Source organism: Bacillus rossius, chromosome 11, assembly GCF_032445375.1.
Source record: "Bacillus rossius redtenbacheri isolate Brsri chromosome 11, Brsri_v3, whole genome shotgun sequence".
NCBI classification, from domain to species: Eukaryota; Metazoa; Arthropoda; class Insecta; order Phasmatodea; family Bacillidae; genus Bacillus; species Bacillus rossius.
This window is the reverse complement of record NC_086338.1, coordinates 51,924,540-51,943,035: the sequence shown is the minus strand read 5'-3', so window position 1 is coordinate 51,943,035 and position 18,496 is coordinate 51,924,540. Positions and strand designations below refer to the sequence as shown.

Genomic DNA, 18,496 nt, shown 5'->3' with positions numbered 1-18,496 from the left:
GGTTTTATTTTAGTATTTATTATCCAATAATTTATCTTAATAATATTTGAATTCAAACAATTTTAAATTTTATTTTAAAAAAATACACGTTTAGTTAGTGTTTTGTACCTCAAAGTTTTTAAATCTTAAAATAAATTTTGAAATAGTTTTAACAATTATTATCCATTTTGGTTTTTAATTAAACTGACGGTATAGTAATAAATTAAAACAATCGGCGTATTTGAATAAAATTGATAACGGCCCGTATTTTACTTGTGAACTGCTGGCAGCTGCTGGTAATAGCAAATAATATTTGGTGATAATATTGGACAACCTGAAGAACACATCAGTCTTCATTCTTCAGTCTCCATTCCAAATTCTATGGTCTTCATCCATCTTCCCTGAGAGACTGGTTGTGAGCGGTAAAAGGTATGTTAAACAAAGAAAAATGCACATTGAACCGTTGGAATTTTGTATTTTATTCTAATATTTAATTTGCATAAAAAATATATGTAATGTCAAGAAAAAGCCATTTAGTTTTGTTATAATTATATTAAGACGAACCGTCATTTCCATGTGCGTTTTTGGATTGCTAGACGTACGTTAGGTGAATATATGTATTCTTGATTTTGTTTTAAAGTATTTATTGGTGTGTTTAATTGCAATTAAATGTAATATATGTTAGGAAGGTATTAATGTGCGATTATTACTTATTTAGTCGAAAGTTCAATCTTTTGTAATTCGGTCGTAACCTTTTCATTTTGATGCGTAGAAAGCATTTTGAAAGCGAATCTCTTTACCTATTGTTGAATTTTTGAATTGAAATTTTGTTTGTTTGTTTTATAAGTTTTTTTTACTTCAAAATATTGTTAAAAAGTTTAAACTATGTATTTTATGGGCCATTATTAGTTAATGTCAACCGTCACGCAGCGGCGGGCTAGTGTTGAACATATTTATTTTTGTAGTTATAAGCATTTATAATAACAGCAAATAATATTCTGGTTTTGGATTATTTGGCTATTCTATAGATTAATTAACCCTCAAAAGAAAAGTGGCTTGAAAAAAAAAATTATTTTCTGCTAGGAGTGAGTTGGAGCAGTGCTTAGACATTTCACTCGTATTCCAGAGAACACGGGTTCGTTTCCAGTTCGGCCGACATTATTTTATTCCTAGTTCCTCAAAATAGGCCATGGCCATTTCATTTCACAACATACTGTGTCTTGTTAATTTAATTGAATTAGACAGTAATTTCCTAGAATAGGTGCTCTTCTGAAAAAAATAAGTCTGTAATTGGTATTTAGTATTTCTTGTCCCGAACAAAAAAATAAATACTGTGAATTGATTTTAATTTCCTTAACAACATTTTAAAAATGTTAAGACTACTTGAAATATTGCAATACCAGTGAACAAAATTATCAAAGAATTAAATTTTTTTTTATTATTTTTTGGATAATTATGTACAGTTTTTTACAAGGATATGTTGAGGTTTGTGATGACCCCTTGCTGTTAGTAAAGGAATGAACTCATGATTGCAGGTGTATGCCACACTGCGGATACATAAGTACCTCTGGAGTTCCAGCCCTTATTAAAAATAAACTAACATGCAGTATTATATGGGTGTGGCCTCTGCTTGCACAACTTTTTGGGGGGGTGGGGGTAGTTTTTAGATAGTCAAGGTTAAAGTTCCATATCACATATCCAAGTTTATCCCTTGATCCTATGGTACATGATACTTTCTATTAAGCCAATATCTTTTGACGTACTGCATTAAAACAGCAAGCATCATTTACCACAGGATTATTTATGCCATCAGGATCAAGGAATAAAACTGGTTATGTAATGCAGAACAGTTAACAACATACTATCATATAACCCTAGTACCTAAAAATTTCCTGCAATTCATTTGCCATTTACTTTTGGTAAATTTCTAGTGTAGTGACATTTCTGTAAAAAAAAAAATTTGAGCACTTCAAATATAGGTATCTTTATTCAAACCCATTCTGAGAAACACTACAGGTCGTATGTGCAATATGAAGTGGCTGTCATGCTTGCAATTGTAAGGTATAAGCCATTGAACAGGGGGTAAAAATATTGAATCTGAAAATGGAAGAACACTTGCCTTTGTAGGAGGCAGGTACATTTCCTTAGCCCAGAGCAGAAAATGATTTAGACATCTGCTATTGTCTGAATACCTTCAATGAAATATGAATTCCGGGAGGTAGTGACATATTGACTTGTGTACACTACTTCACGTATAAACATTTTCTAAATAATGGGTGTAATTTACTTGGTCTCCTGTCAAACAAGGAAATGTTGAATGCAGCGTGTTCATATTCAGGAAAGTCCGAGAAGGTTTAATTGGTTGGGGAATTTATTTTAAATCTTGGAAAAGACAAGGAAATTCCCCAGTGATATTAATTTTGAGAGGGAAATGTCATGCTTCATTCTGCCTCACCCAGACAAAAGATTTTTTTTCTCTCCCCCAAATTGTTTTTTAGTGTATAGTCTCACATAATATAAAATGGTGTATACTTAAAGTTCTGTTTGAAATTAAAATGTAGTGAGAGAACTAAGCCATGTATCGGGATGGTGGAAGCTGAGATTTCTTTATTTTACAAAAAAATATTGTTAATAGGTAATTTAATCAAAAATGTCTAGGAAAATTGAGTTTTTAGTTTGGTAAAGGTCAATAAAATTTTATTGTAGAATGCTGTGGACATCCTGTGAAATGTGAATGACTGAAATAAAGCTAACAGTGATTTTCTAATCCTGCATAATTATTAACATTGATTTTTATTACATACACCACCCAAGTTTCCTCAGTTTTAGGACCCTCTCATTTAAGTGGTTTCAAGAATCTGTTCAGAGGGAAAAATTTTTTACTCTGGTTTTTGTAAGGAAGATTTAATTTGTGGTTTTGGTGAAAAGTTAGGGTAGTGAACCATTTTGCCCTCATGTTTCTTCCAGATTTTTTCCTTTTGTAGGTATAAATTATAGAATATTTTTTTTTTAGGGTTTGAGGGAGAATAGCCTCTTTCTCTGCAATTCATCTTACGTAATTAATTATTATATAACAAGATTATGTTAAATTAAAGACTTAAATTTTAACTAATTTAAAACTAGCATCGTGTACTATAGGATCATGCCATCAGGATCAAGGGATCAACTTGGATACGTGATAAGGAACTTTAGCTGAACATGCAATCCTGGCCATAAATGTAAAAACTGACTGAATATCTAAAATAACGGAAATTCGTACAAATGTTCTTATTGACTTAAAAAGTGTTCTAAAGTAGTATCACCTTGTTAACCAAAACTTCAATCCAAGAAAATAATCGATAATCACATTGTCAGTTACGTACTTGGATATGGTGGAAATTGTACTGTACCATAAGCCAATTGAAAATAAATATATTTAAATGTTAAAAATGTACTTGCAACAACATTATTCTGTGCTGAAACAATAACAAAGTGATAACTGTAGTTGCTGAAAAAATTATTTCGTTAGTTGATTTGCCTTATTTTGTAAAAGCTGCTCTCATTACTATCACTCTTATCGTAGCATTAAAAGCATTTTTAACATTCGTCTACACAGTAACACAGGTGCTGCTGTGTGAGAGTCCTACTGTGCTTGCAGTCAGCTTGTCTCGATAATGAAAGGGACCTTAAAACCAGAACCCATGACGTAGCGACAGGTACCAAGTTGAAACCGGGGAAAAGAAGGTACAACATTTCATGTGTTCGAACCTCGAGTTCGAGGGTCCTCTACTCGAGGTTTTGCAAAATGAGAAATGAGTGGGAGTCAGCCAGATTACTCCAGATTGTGTTTTGCTTTGTGTCTGTGAAGAGGGTGAGTTTAAATTTATTTATTTATTTAAATTTGTTACATGCCCACCAACAGTCTTGAGACTTTAGACTTTACCTGAGACTTTAGACTTTAGATTTAATTCCAAATCAATAGATAGAACGTGTATCACAATATCACACACAACCTTAAGGTCTAGCATAAACAATGTTGTTAAGCCTGTGTCTGGTACCTTATGCACAATCAATTATCACAAAATTTCTGAAACATCATCAAAAATTTGTTAAACCAGGTTCATAAAAACATGAATAGCAATCTAATGCTCACCTCACAAGAAGTGTGTGCAATACTTAAAATTGCTGTAAGATGATTGCATTACCATTGAAATTACAGTTACAGGAACCTTTGCGATAATATAAGACTTCAAAAACTTGTTTTAACCTACAAGTAACTTGACAGATGATAAGTTGTGTCTGGCGATTTTAGCATGCTTATACTGGACATCAAAATAGCCTTGTGGCCAAGGCTTAATTCAAGGCAACTGAATATCTAACATTTGATCTAGCTGCCATTAACCTTAGTTTAGTGGCAAGAATTCATGTGGCAGTACTACACACAATGAAGTTAACACCTACAGTATGTCTAGAAAAAAGTGATACAAATAAATGACATGAAGTAATGAAAATTTTAAGTCTTTTAAATTAACCACATCCCTGTTGCCCCTGTAAAATTTAGTCCATGACCTAGGCAACGATTCAAATTAACGTAACAGTTCAAGCGAAGGGTATAAGCTCACCAGCTTCCAAACTCACTGGGCCAATCTACCCCACACGTAAATTGAGCGGACATGAAAACTGCCCAAGAGGTTAAGCAAAGGGAGTCAAGAAGGGTCTTAAGGCCCGATCGTTCCCAGGGAGCCTACAAAACAAAACTCAAGCTATACCCGAGAGTCTTGGCAGTCTGCAAAGAGCAGGCATGGCAAGGTTAACGTAAGTGTGAGCCAAAATACAACACTCATCTACAAAGGTAATCATGCTTGTAACTGGGGAAAATGAAGCAAAGCAAAGTTAACATGGCATGACTAAATCAAAAAAGAAGTTAAGCCAAACAGAAATGCTGAAAGAGAACTTAGAAAGTCACAGCTGAAACACATTTTGCACACTGCCCTCTCCCGTGGTACAACAGCCAAAAGTTATTTAGATTCAAATATGCTGCATGTTGCCATGTTGAGGTCTACTCGAAGAAGGTAGCTCATCCAACATAACTCTCCAATATCAGCTCACAATTAACATTGTACACAGACACGGAGGTTAGATGGTTACTCCGCCAAACTGAAGGGCAGGGATAACGAGAGAAAGTATGTCTCGACCCGGCAAAGTTCGTTCGCTGAGGCAAGACAGACAAATCAAATCTTTCAGGCAGATTGTTCTGCCGCCGACTCCAATTAATGTAATAAAGATACTTTCTGTAGTTATCTAATGAAGATTTTTCTTGATTTTAGGGTATTTTAACCCCACAATTGCAGCAAGTATCTTTGTCATAATATTTGACGCCTCTAAACTAGAATTTTACCTTTTTTTGGTCAGTTGTGTTGATGTCTAATTGCTGCCAGCTTCTCATCAAAGTAGTAAGGGTGTAAATGTTAGTTTTCAAAGTAAAGCAGTTTGTGTGATTTTCGACTAAACTTTTCTTTGCTAAAGTTGCTAGACATTATTTGCTGCCTGTGTCAAACATAGAGGGTATATAGAGAGATGAAGCATGTAATGTTGAGCTTCAGATGTCTTCAGGCAGTGTGTTTGCTACATGTAGCAATGTTCACGTATTTCTGCTAGAAATTGCAACTAGTGATGGAGCATCAGCAGAATGCACTAGGAGGTATGAAACTGTGAGTGCTGCCAGCTCGCTGCAAAGAAAGCCACATTTTCCTTTCGCTAATAATGCAGGCTTGGCCTTTGGAAGAGATCTGAACATTCAGCCAATCTGGGTCCCATTTCAAAACTATCGAGAACTACGAGGGCAGCATGAGGGCAGGAGTCATGCCTGTAAACGAGGCACATGATGGGTCGTCTTCGACATTGTTTTTCATAAGAAACCCAATCTAATTTTCTACATGTTCAGAGATCTTTGATTGGTGCTAGTAAAACTATGACAACAAAATGTGGAATGTATCAAAAATAGCTGGGCCAGATATTTATGTAAAATAGATCCAAAACTCATCAGTTTTCACAATATTATATAGAAAGTTTCAGGGGTGTTTGGGAAGTGGTAGTACGTGGGATTGTGAGAAATATAAATGCTGGTACGTGTAAGGCAGCAGCACTGGGGGACTTTGTGCAGTCATCACCCTTGCTCGTGTCACGGTCCTACATCTGACGGTGGACCTTGTACTTCAGGGTGCTCACATTCTGGAAGTCAAGTAATTGGGAATGATCAAATAATACTTTAAATCCTTGAAAAGTAATGGAAATTCCTTAGTTATGATTGGAAGGGAAAATGTATGCTTCATTCTGCCGTCGACCAAACAATGAAAGCATTTTTTTTCCCCTAGACGGTATTTTAGTGCATAGGTGAACACTAAATAAAATGGCTTAGCAATGTTCTGTTGGTTATAAATAGCGAGAACACCATGCCAGCTGTTGGGAATGGTCGAGGATTGTTTGTCATTTTTTTTGTCATTAAAAAAATCCAGGCAGATTCTTTTAAAATAAAATTTTAATGGGTGGTGTTACGCAACAAGGAACCAGCCCATAAAAAAATAAAGGCAGAGGAAAAGGTGTTGTAAACCCTTGTGATGAAGTGCTGCGAAGGCCACACAGAAAATAAAGCTCACATGTAAGTACATGGCATGATTTCTGCAGACAGGGAAAACTCAGGGAATTGAAAAGATGCCCCGGAAACCTGGAAAACACAATGAAATCATCTAAACCACAGTTTGCAAAGCCGTCATAGTAATATTACATTATTTTGTATATGTTAATGTCTTAAACTTGATGCTTATTTTAACCATAAATTTGTGCGCCGTTAATAGTTTGCATCAGTAGCAATAATAAGTAAACATTATTGATGTAAGCAACTGTGTGTCAATTTGAAATAAATATATATATTGGTTGTCTTTCTCTGTGAACAGGCAGTGTTTGTTACGTTAAATAACTGTGCCGGGGGAGCTGAATTGTTGCCCCTTGGATGGGCAGCACTTCAGGATTTTTCTGTCAGTGGTTTGTTTGTACAGCGACTGGAAGGGCAGCCCATCCAATTTCTGAAAACATGTTTCTTTAAGTGTTTAAATAATCCTGAAAACTTGCCCCTTGGAAGGGCAGCCCATCAGGATTTTTCTGACAGTGATGTTTTTGAAAGTTTGTCTGAATTGTTGCCCCTTGGAAGGGCAGCCCATCAGGATTTTTCTGACAGTAGTGTTTTTGAAAGGTTGTCTGAATTGTTGCCCCTTGGATGGGCAGCCCTTCAGGATTTTTCTGACAGTGGTTAGGTTAGGTCAGGTCACTTAACAAACTAACCACTGTCAGAAAAATCCAGAAGGGCTGCCCTTCCAAGGGGCAGCATTTCAGTCGCCCCGCTGTGCCGGTGTTGTGTCGTGACGTGGCCGCTGGCTGGAGGAAGAGGGTGGGCTGGCCGGTCTGTGCAGGAGCTGAAGATGTCGGAGCCGGTGCAGATAGGCGACAACGACGAGATGGAGGACATGGAGGACGAGGAGTCTCCCAAGCCGCAGGTGCTGAGCCGCCCCGACCTGCTGGCCGCGCTGCAGTCCCGCAACCACTCGGAGGCCATGAAGGAGGTGACTGACACTGGGGCCCCTGGTCTCGCGAACGCAGTTGCCCATTCATTTCCCCAGCTGCCGTTGCCCGGAAGCTGATTTTGTCTCGTATACTGCAAATTATTTTGGTAAATATGTAGTTTAGTGGTATTGTATTTGTTCAAGTATTTGGAATTTCTTATCTCCGCCGGGTTTAATGAAAAGAGGAAGTTAAAGAGCATAGAATAAAAGTATTTTCGGATTTTTAACATTATTTTTCAGTAATACCGCTAAACTACATATTTACCAATATATATTTTTTCTGTTTTGTTAACCAATATATGTAAGTGGGAAAATATTTTGCTTTGAATTAATTACATATATACCGTATGTTTCCCGGAAAATTATCTTTTCTCGAATACCGACATGGATTCACATAATTTAAGATATACCTTATTCAGTTATGGTATATCTTGCATAATAATTTTATTTACCTGCAGATTGGTTTACTGACAATTTTTTTCATTCCTAGCAGTTGGTAGATTAGTGTGGGTCTTGCCCAATGCTGAAATGTTAAGCGAGTCATTAGGCGGTAGAAGATGTAATGATAATTTTATTTGGTTCTGTGTATATTTTTAAAAGGTGATAATTTTTTTTTTTGTATGTTTCTGTGAAAGTGTAACTGAAAATTTTCTGCTTTAAAAAAAAAATGCTAAAAATACTTTTTTTAAAAAACCATCTCTCTACCAATATAATTCATGGAATTTCAAGTACCACCCAATAGCAATTTTTAAAAGCTTATATATGTTTTGCCGTAGTCTAAGAAGCAGTAGTTTAAAGTGTCATTGTAAAGTTATCATATAATTGTTTAAGGGTAGCTAATTGTTGTCTTTTTGCTTTGATAGCTTCCAAACTGTGTGAAGAAAAGGATAAAAGCCTTGAAAAAGTGCCAACTTGAAACCACAAAACTAGAGGCCAAATTTTACGAGGAGGTTCATCAGCTGGAGTGCAAATATCTTGTGTTGTACACGCCGTTCTACGAGAAGGTAATAGTCAGTCTTTGACTTGTGGTGATGCTCTGGAGGTTCCTTGTGCTTTTGCTGGTTTGCTTAAAAGATTATTAGTGTAATATTCAGTATTGTCTTGTACAACTTTTAAAATATTTGCTTTTTTGGATAGTGTCTGGTTTTTGCTGTACCTGCTAAGGTGTGGATGGTTAGTGTTTTTATGGCATTTTTAGCTCATTATTTTAATGAGATCATATTTGGTACTTGTGTTGCGAGTGGAACCTCATTGTGAAGTATCTGACTTAAAGGATTTTTCCCTTCTAAAGAGTACATATATTATTTGATTTTATAAAATTGTTTTTACATTTAGTTAAGTGCAGTACAAAGTACTTTCATCATGTGGGTTGTAGGTTGTATTTTTATACTGAGAGACCCATTTGCATAGGAGTAAAAAAATTTTCAGATCCATTTGATTCATATGTATTGCTAGGAAATTCATATTAAAATAATATTCGTTGAGATAAGAGTATTAATAGAAAAAGATTTGGGTTTGAGACAGTTTTTGAAATGCTGGTTTGTTTTCGTGGTTGAAGCGATGTCTGGGGGAGCTGTGACGGAGTGTGTGTGTGCGTGCAGCGCGGGCTGATCGTGTCGGGCTCCTACGAGCCCACGGAGGAGGAGTGCGACTGGGAGTCTGACCAGGAGAAGGACGACGAGCTGTGCTCCGAGCTCAAGGACAAGGCCAAGATAGAGCCGCCCGCGCCCGACAAGCCCGCAGAGTGAGTGGTTTCCTTGCCCCCTCTCCTTCCTTCCTTCCTTTCCAGGCAGCATCCGCCACAGCAGCGTACAGCTCGGCGAGTTTCCCCAACATCAAGATTTTTCGTGGGGTCAATATTTTTTTTTTTTATTATAGAACATTTCGGTGTCATTTTTATAAATCGGTTTTTTCGTAATACTTGCTGTAAACCAGGGGTTACATTTTTATGGTAAAATAATTTTTAATGTTTTGATCTAAAACAACAAATCCATACAGAACAAAAAATAAAGAAATTAGGGAGCATTTGTGGTTTAAAATTAAGCCTGTGCGATTGTTAGAATTTTTGAATGTCAAAATGAATGTACAGTCGTTTACGAATATGGCTGTGTGGGATCTGGAAATATTTTGGGATCAAAGAAGATTTTCTCGTCTGGAAGGGACGAACAAAATTTCCGCATTATTTCGGTAATGTTTAAGGGTTATTTGTGTGGTGTTTTTTTTTTTTTTTTTGCTACATCTGGCCACGTAAATTTTGAAAAGAGAAGACTAATATAGTAAAGCCAGATTTGTCTCCGGCAAGTCGTTAAAAATAGATTTCTGGGTAAAAATCAAAACACTGTGTGGGTTTTACTATGATTAGTTTCGTTCAGAACAGGGCAGCTAAGAGAAAAAAAAAACTCGTATAGATCTCTTGAAAAACATCTGGTGCATACAGCAGACACCTAAAGCCTAACAATCTATTATGTTTTTCTACTGAATAATACACAGTGAGCACGACCAGATACAGCCCACACTCTCACTCCTAGCACAGAGACAACTCATGCAATTATCTTCTCCCATCTGGTCCGAATAATGTCGCACTGAATTTTTTTTTTTGGGGGGGGGGGGATTATTTCTAAAATTATAATTCAATACCTTCCTTGCATTTGTTCTGCGTAGTGTACGTACAGTACAACCCCTGTCATACACTTTTCAACGGAGGGCACAAAAATGGTGTATGATGCGAGAAAGTGTATGAAAAGGGAATGGCAATAATGAAATTTTTTTCCAATCTAGCATACAAGCACAATGCCAGATTAAACATAAATACATATGTGTAAATAATTGCATTATATTAATGAAAGATATGAATTCATCATTATATTATACATAATATAAAACCACCAGAAATGTAAAATACAGTCCATAATCAAGTAAAGCTGACATGAGAAACAGTGGCCTTAAAAAATGTTATGAAGTCCTTTCTTGGAGGGGGGGGGGGGGGGGGAAGTCACCAAGACTAAATTAGAAATTAAAAAAATTAGGCTATTGTAAAAAAAATCAGAAATTTTTGCAACAGAACAATTTTCAATAAAATTTTAACTTGAGAAACGTAAAATACAAAACAATCCAATCTGAAAAAACAATAACAAACGGGTATATTCAGTTCAAAGATAAATGACTGCACAAAATATGAGATCCGTGCCTTGGAAAAGCACGTGCACCATTTTCATGATCATTTCTTGTTTGCGCCACTAGTCTCGCTTGGTGCTGGCCATAGATGCTACTAGCGAAGTGCACAGTCTTCGTGATACTATAGATATCTATGGTGCGATAAAGTTATTTTCTTACATTTGCAAATGTAAACAATGATCGTTTTTCAAAATAAAAGCATTAAAACGGAGTTTATAAGTAGGAATATAAAAAAAATGTGAATTTTAGGACTTTTCCGCTTCGTAAAAACGTACGAAACGGGAAATTAATGGTTTTATAATTGTATGTTCTGGGAAAGTAAACCATTGTAAATATAGTACTTTCGGCGGGACCGAAATTAATCTGCGTATGAAACGGGAACGTATCATCGAGGTTCTACTGTAATATTATGGGTAGGAATAAGATTTTATTGTTTTATTTTTAAAACAAGAGATTTCAGTGTCATTGTTTTTATTTTATATGTATTGTCTTTATTTGTGTAAAAAAAAGTATATTATCCAACAAAAATTAAACACAAATGTTTCTTTATATCAGTAAAGTAAAATCATTAGTAATAAGCATGTCTAGAACAGAAAAACACTTGTAAAAAAAATTTTTGGGTGTTGAAACATGTGCTCTCATTAATGTAAAAATGTGTTACTTATGTAAGACATGCATGATCAAACAGTATATTAAATTGTTGCAATCCATTTGGGTCATACATTTTGATACAAAATTAATGCTAAATAAATTTCAATCAATGAATTTACCATGATATAAGATTAAATTTTTGTAATTTGAAATACGTTTTGTCAAATTGATGATAAGTTTTTAATGTTTTTCGTTATGTGTTTAGGTGCTAAATGGTGTATTAATTTGCATTTCGGTGACATGTTGTATAGACTTGCTTTCTGTTTTATTGTAATTCACCATATAATATTGTCCCTAATCAAGGGTGTATAAAGTTGCGCAACTAATGATAATTACGAATACTAGCGCACTTTTTTACGACCACCATATTACACTCTGTAAATATTTGTGGCAGAACAGCAGTGTTACAGCAATGCCTGTAATTACCTCAAATTTGTTGTGGTGCTGTGTTTGAAGGATTTTTTTTTTTGTAATGTAGTGTGTTATAGTGTGATAATGTTAATCTACTTGTACCTATTCTTGGTTTTGATTAAGGGCCTGTAGTTATTTTTTTTATTCCAGGCCTAAAAATGAAGATGTGAAAGGCATCCCTGACTTCTGGTTAACAATCTTCAAGAATGTGCAGATGTTGGCAGAAATGGTGCAAGAGCACGATGAGCCTGTCTTGAAGCATTTGATTGATATCAAAGTTCTGTTGTTGGAGAAAGACCCTATGGTGAGCTGGATTGTATCCACATTCTGGAAAGTTGAGGGAAATCCTGTGAGCCATGGAAATTTCTCTCAGTGATAGTAATTTGGTAGATAAATGTACCATGTTGTATCGCATCATCGTTGCACCGTTATTTTTGGGGCATCCAAATATGTTTTTTTTTTTTTCTCTAATAAACGTCTGATTATGTTTTTGGTCCTGCTATAGTCGGATCTCTTTGTGTGGGTAGTATACATGACGCGATAAAGCATGTTGGCTTTTGTGTGCTGAGGTTGTTTGTTTATATATTCATTTATTCATTCCAGGGTTTTGTATTAGAATTCCACTTCAGCAAAAACGAATATTTTGTCAATTCAGTTCTCACGAAAGAGTACGTGATGAAAAGTGTTCCTGATGAAAGTGATCCGTTCAGTTTTGAAGGGCCTGAAATTTACAAGTGCAAGGTAAGTGAACCATAACAAAACTACTTCAATAAATTAGAATAGCAACTTAAGTTATTAGCTAGACTGTGTGTTTGTTTGTTTGGCTGCATTCTCTGAACATGCTTAGGAACTGAATGTATGGGAAACTTATAGTTAATTGTGCTGGATTTTATTTGAATTCTCATTGGGGTCAAATCCAGATTTTGTGCAAGTTGGTGTGAGATTTTGTCTTAGGTTCATTTGCACTGCCAAGTGCATTCCATCCTGCTCTACCCTTGTTCTCATATAATTATCTCAACGTCAAGAAGTCATTAAAAACTAAAGAAGGTCCAATTCAGTCCTTAAGTATCGTGATATCTTTAGCATTAAAAATGCTTCATATTCAAGAGAAGAATTATTAAAGTTATTTTTTGGGAAGGTTAATCCATAAATTCAAAACACTTTTTAGGTTTTAGGGCTATGCATCATATATTTTAGCTATTGATCAACCCATTCGTTCATAGATTTCATTGAAGACCTAGATATAAAACTAGTAAATAAACTAGGTATTTTCAGAGCATGATTGTAAGAGTTTGAAATATTAGAATACACCAAATATTTCCTCTCTTAACGTCTAAACCCCCCACCCACCCACCCACCCACCCACCCCCCCTTCCCCCGGGCACGCGCACACGAAATATTTCTTAAACTTGATAATTTGACTTTGCTCAAAATATTTGAGTCCCGACTCGTTTTAAGATTTACGTATTTGTATTGGGGTCACAGTGCAGCTGTGTGCGCCTGTGTATTTGTCAGCGCAGTGATGCTTGCAGGGGTGCGTGATAGAGTGGAACAAGGGCAAGAACGTGACGGTGAAGACCATCAAGAAGAAGCAGAAGCACAAGTCCCGGGGCTCTGTGAGGACAGTCACGAAGACGGTGCAGAACGACTCCTTCTTCAACTTCTTCTCCCCGCCGCTCGGTTAGTTCCATGTCCTCTCACTTGTGTTTGTAGTTCCTAGTCTCGTGTGTATGAAGAGTTCGGTTGAAAACCATTATGCTAATGTGCATTTTAAAGATGGATAATTTATAATAGGGGTGGACATTATTGGCGAAAGTAAAATAAATTTACTATATTTGATTACCAACTGTTAACTTTTTTAATTATTAGTGCTCATTAAGATTGTTTTTACTCCAATTGGTTGTGCTTTAGAATTGATTTGGTGTATTGTTATTGAAACCCACACATTATGTTACATAAAAAATGACTGGTTATCACGGAGGGAAAAAATTCTAATTTTCCTCGTTAGATTAAATATTTTAATATGCAGTTTAAACAAGATGATTGAGGATTAAAGTAATGTATCACTACAGTATTATTTTTGATCAGAAACCTAGTCCATCCACTTCTAATAATGTTGAATTGCCAACTTTCTCAGCCATTAAAACAAAAGATTAGGCATGTGCGAGAAAGACTTTTTTGAATTCGAGACGAGATCGAGAAAGCAATTTAAAAATTCTCGAGATCGAGAAATCTGTACTTTAGTTAACAGGATAATATGATCCAAAAAAGTAAAACTCAATAATCTGACAAACATACATAATTATTCAATAATTTTATCAAGTATCCACAATTGCAATTGCAATCACAACTTTACCTTTACACTCAACAGTTTATTTGCCTACTGTCGTATGTAAACATACGTTATTGACTCCATAGTCTATACAGTTTCCTTGAGCCATGGACGGTACTTGATCATGAAAGTCTGAACATTCACCACTATCGATATGTCACTATCGATACGGACCGCAATTTAAACATCATGTTGCTTGTTATATACTGCTGGCCGTGTGTATAACCTAAGGCCATAAAACAAAATGCAATTGCGGAAGAATTCTGCAGTCATGTTTATATTTTTATTTTTTACCGTACCGTTTTACGTTGATACTTGATATTGATACCGAAAATGATTTAATTTTAACTTTAATGTTGGTTTTATTAACGGAAAATAATCATTTTCTTCTGTAATTTAATGTGATAACCACAGCACAATTCATTGTTTACGTTTACCGTTTCATGTAGTGACTTGTGAACGGAAGTTGTTCGTTTTTAACTTTTTAATAATTTATCGTGTATACTATCGTAACAAGTATATTTTATTTTATTCGATCTACGTTACGTTGAAGATATGTTAATTATTTCAACACGCAACGCAAAATGCTGCCTCAATATATTATATTACCTAACCTATTTCTTGTTTACAAAATTCTCGAAAATTCCGAGCCAAAAAAATTATCTCGAGACGAGATCGAGAAAATTTCTGTCTCGACTCGTTCTCGATGATGCCGAGACTCGCACATCACTACAAAAGATATATACTCCCACCATAGACATATATTCAACAGATGCATGAGTGCTGCATGATTACCTTTTTGAAGAGTATCCATCAATTTTATTTCATGTAGTATTGTACTAACATTTACCTATGGTTTTACTGCAAGACCTTTATTTTCAAGCCAACTATTTTCGGAGTTGTTAAAGTGAGGGATTTTGTTGTACTAATTATGTTTAACTAAGTACGTGAAGTTCTTTTACGTCAGTATTTTATATTTAATAATTTTAAAAGCACATAAAATTTCATAACAGCGAAATAAAACTGAAATGTCTAACCTTTAAAACTAAAGGTTATAAAAAATAAAACCATATTTACGGACATGTAGCTATGGTTCTGTCTTGAAAGCAAGAATGTGCGATACCTCTTAACAAGGAAGTCGAGAAAGAGTACACTGCTTGAGCATGAGAATGACTGGTGACTCATACATAGCTTGTTGCCATTTGCCAGGATTAGCTAATTTATTTCTATTCAATTTTGTGATTGGTTGGAATTTTCGTCACACATCACCCTTGGCCGTTCCTTCGAAGGTGGGTGGCCATGTTCATTCGTCGTAGTGTGGTCGTGGGGACGACAGGTCGAGACCAGGTTGTGACCTGAAAATTGAAGGATAAGATGTAGTATGGAAGTAATTTCGAAAGTATTAAATAGGAATTTGTCTGTTTTGGTGGAAGTTGAAAAGAATTGTTTGTGGGATCAGGGAAGTTTTGTGATGTTATTGAGAGGTCTGAAACAGTGTTGTGGTCTGAATATTGCGGCCAGTGTGACTTTAGAAATTTTTTGTGAAGGATAATAAATAACAAGCGGTAAAAATCGGTAATAGTTGCCCAAGATACTTTATTTTCAGTCGGTCGTCGGCTGTTAAATAGATTTCTGAAGCTGGAATAGCATTTTAATGTTCAATCCAAGTCTCGAGTGTTTACGTGTGTACAGTTGAGACCAATTTTGAGCTGGTCGGAGGTCTGGATTATGACAGGTTGGCTGTAGACAGTTTCTCGGCCCTGCAGCGGCAGTGAAAGTGTTGTCTGCTCGCAGTGCCGGACGACCCTGACACGGAGATGGACGAGGACACCCAGGCGCTCCTGACTACCGACTTCGAGATCGGCCACTACATCCGGGAGAGCATCGTCCCGCGGGCAGTCCTCTACTTCACTGGTCAGTTGCGTGAGGCGCTGTGCGAGGATGTTGCAACTTGTTTAGATGTGTTATCATACTGTTTGTAGCTTTGTATGAGATGTGGAAAAATGTTGGATTTTAAGGGCTTAGATTATTTCTACAGTATACACCTGTTAAGATGTTTTTCAAGGGACTGGATGCTGAAAACTTATTAACAGAAAAATAATTTTTAATCGTTTACTACATTAAAACAAAATTTTTACTGAAATGAGTGCTGAATTAACTCAAAAATTAAACTTGCCTATTCTCATTATCAGCAGCATGCTGTATAAACTAAAGCAGAACCCCAACTGTACATTACCCCTTTTTAAGTTTTCCCATTATTTGCACCCTTTCATTTTGGTTCTATTTGAACCTCATTTGATGCAATGCAATAAATTCCCTTTGATTACAACTCGCCTGCAATCTGCTTCCCGCAATTTACGCTATACCTACATAAGTTCATTATTCCCGTGTTTGTCATGTACATCGTACATACAAAGAATACGCTTTCATGGGAAATAATACCAAATCAAAAATGCTCTTGGGTTTTCTGATCGATGCGCTCTTCCATTAAAAACCATATTTACAGACTGCCAACATTGGCCTAATAACTGCAGATTTTGAGAAAATGCTAGCATGTGTATCTAGTACTACAGTTCATTGAAATTCCAACTGTCCATCAGTAACTTTTACATGCAATATTACGTACAGCTTATACTTAACATATTCATCTTTGTCGGCATCCATTAAAAATAACATGATCAAAAAAATTTAATGTCAGTAGTCTTTTGCTTTGGGTAATGGACTGAATTTTTATCTGTCCGTATTTCATCGAGATAGTAACTTGTAATAAATGGAAAACATTGTCAGTGGATCTAAACTAAACATTTCTGTTTTTTCTTGCTGAGAAGTTAGGCATGCCTGTTTCAACTCTGAACACAATTGTGGAAAATCATAAAATCATTGAAGGAAAATGCAACTCATATAGGGGGCAATTGATTTCCTCTCCAGTTACACACACTAGTCTCCACGACGGCGTAGTTCCTTCTCGCAGCCCACTGGAGTTGTCTGGGCGTGACTCTTGCAGGGGAGGCGCTGGACGAGGACTTTGAAGAGGAGGAGGATGATGATGACGAGGACTACGAGGACGAGGAGGAGGGCAACGAGGACGAGGACGACGCAGAGTACACCCCGAGCAGCAAGGCAGCGCTGCCCAAGGTCCCGAAGAACGGCCACCCCAACGAGTGCAAGCAGCAGTAACATCACCCCCCCTCAACACCACCGCCGCCTGTCGACTCAACGTTATTTGGCCTTGCAAACTGTTGATCAATGAATATTTTCTATATTTAAAAAAAACTTTCGAGCATGTTTTCAACATTCTTGTGGTTATCCGGATGGAAAGAAGCGTTTACTGTTTGTTCGTACTTCTCTGTTTAGGGTTTGAAGCTTGTGTATGTATCCTAGAAAGATGTTGGTTTTTAACTAATATAGTTGTCGGCTGAACTTCTTTAAAGAAATGTTTTGGTACTGTTAAAGATCTGCGTTTTTTAGATGCATTTGTTTGTATTCTATGTTGGTAGTACAAATTGCAGGTTCGTATGTTACAGGAACTAAATTTTACATTTCCTTTGTTTTGGAATTGTTACTAAGAGTTGAATCCATTCAAATTTTTGGTGTGTTTTGTGTTTTTGATTGTAAGTAAAAAAAAAATATATTGGCTTAAACTATTTTAGTGTTTCAAAATTAGCTTGTAGCAGTTATGTGTTGAAAACTATTTAAATGCAAGTTGAAGTTAGTATTGGAGTAAGGCATACATCATTTACAGATTGTGTTTGCATGTGCTAGTTTTGTATGAGATGCATTACAATATAATTTTTTACTAGAAATCTTTTGGTTTTTTCAGTTGGTTCACTGTGAAACCTTGTGTTTATGTTCTTGATATGTACGTTTGCCTACAGTTAATTCAGTTTTCTTCTTGAGTTACAGTTCATTTTACTTTCTTACTAATGTTTAAACATACCCAAAAAATACATCTGAAAATGTACACTATCTATTTTTTAAAGCATTGAAAAATTTGTTATATCTGAACACTCATGCACATAGTAAATTTGTACTTGCAATCTTATCAATGGTAACTTTGTTAATATTTTTTTAGTTTATGTTCTCTGAACTTTTATGACTAGTCAACATTTCAAATGTAGCCTGGGTAAATTATTCGAAGTAAAAAAGTAAAGAATTGTTCCAAGAGAAAGACATTTTGCAGGGTGGTTATGGTCAAGAAAATCTGGTAAGAATCAGGGAATCCCATACACCATGGAAAAGCTGGGGAAATCGAAGATATCTGAAATTTACTATACGTAGACACTAGGAACTAGGAATGGGCCAAGAGTTTTAATATACAAGCGTGAAATTCAAGTTCTTTATACTTGAAAGGATG

General features: G+C 35.8%; 1 protein-coding gene across 1 annotated transcript; it reads left to right on the top strand.

The window, feature by feature from the left end:
• The first annotated feature begins 204 nt into the window (after nt 1–204).
• On the top strand, nt 205–17,945 carry LOC134536969 (nucleosome assembly protein 1-like 1). Its single transcript, XM_063377084.1, has 9 exons — nt 205–408; nt 7,425–7,574; nt 8,438–8,578; nt 9,176–9,318; nt 11,961–12,114; nt 12,414–12,551; nt 13,343–13,490; nt 15,937–16,056; nt 17,147–17,945. Exons 2-9 carry the CDS (start codon nt 7,434–7,436, stop codon nt 17,317–17,319), a joined length of 1,158 nt encoding a protein of 385 aa, XP_063233154.1. The 5' UTR covers nt 205–408; nt 7,425–7,433; the 3' UTR covers nt 17,320–17,945.
• Nucleotides 17,946–18,496: the final 551 nt, after the last annotated feature.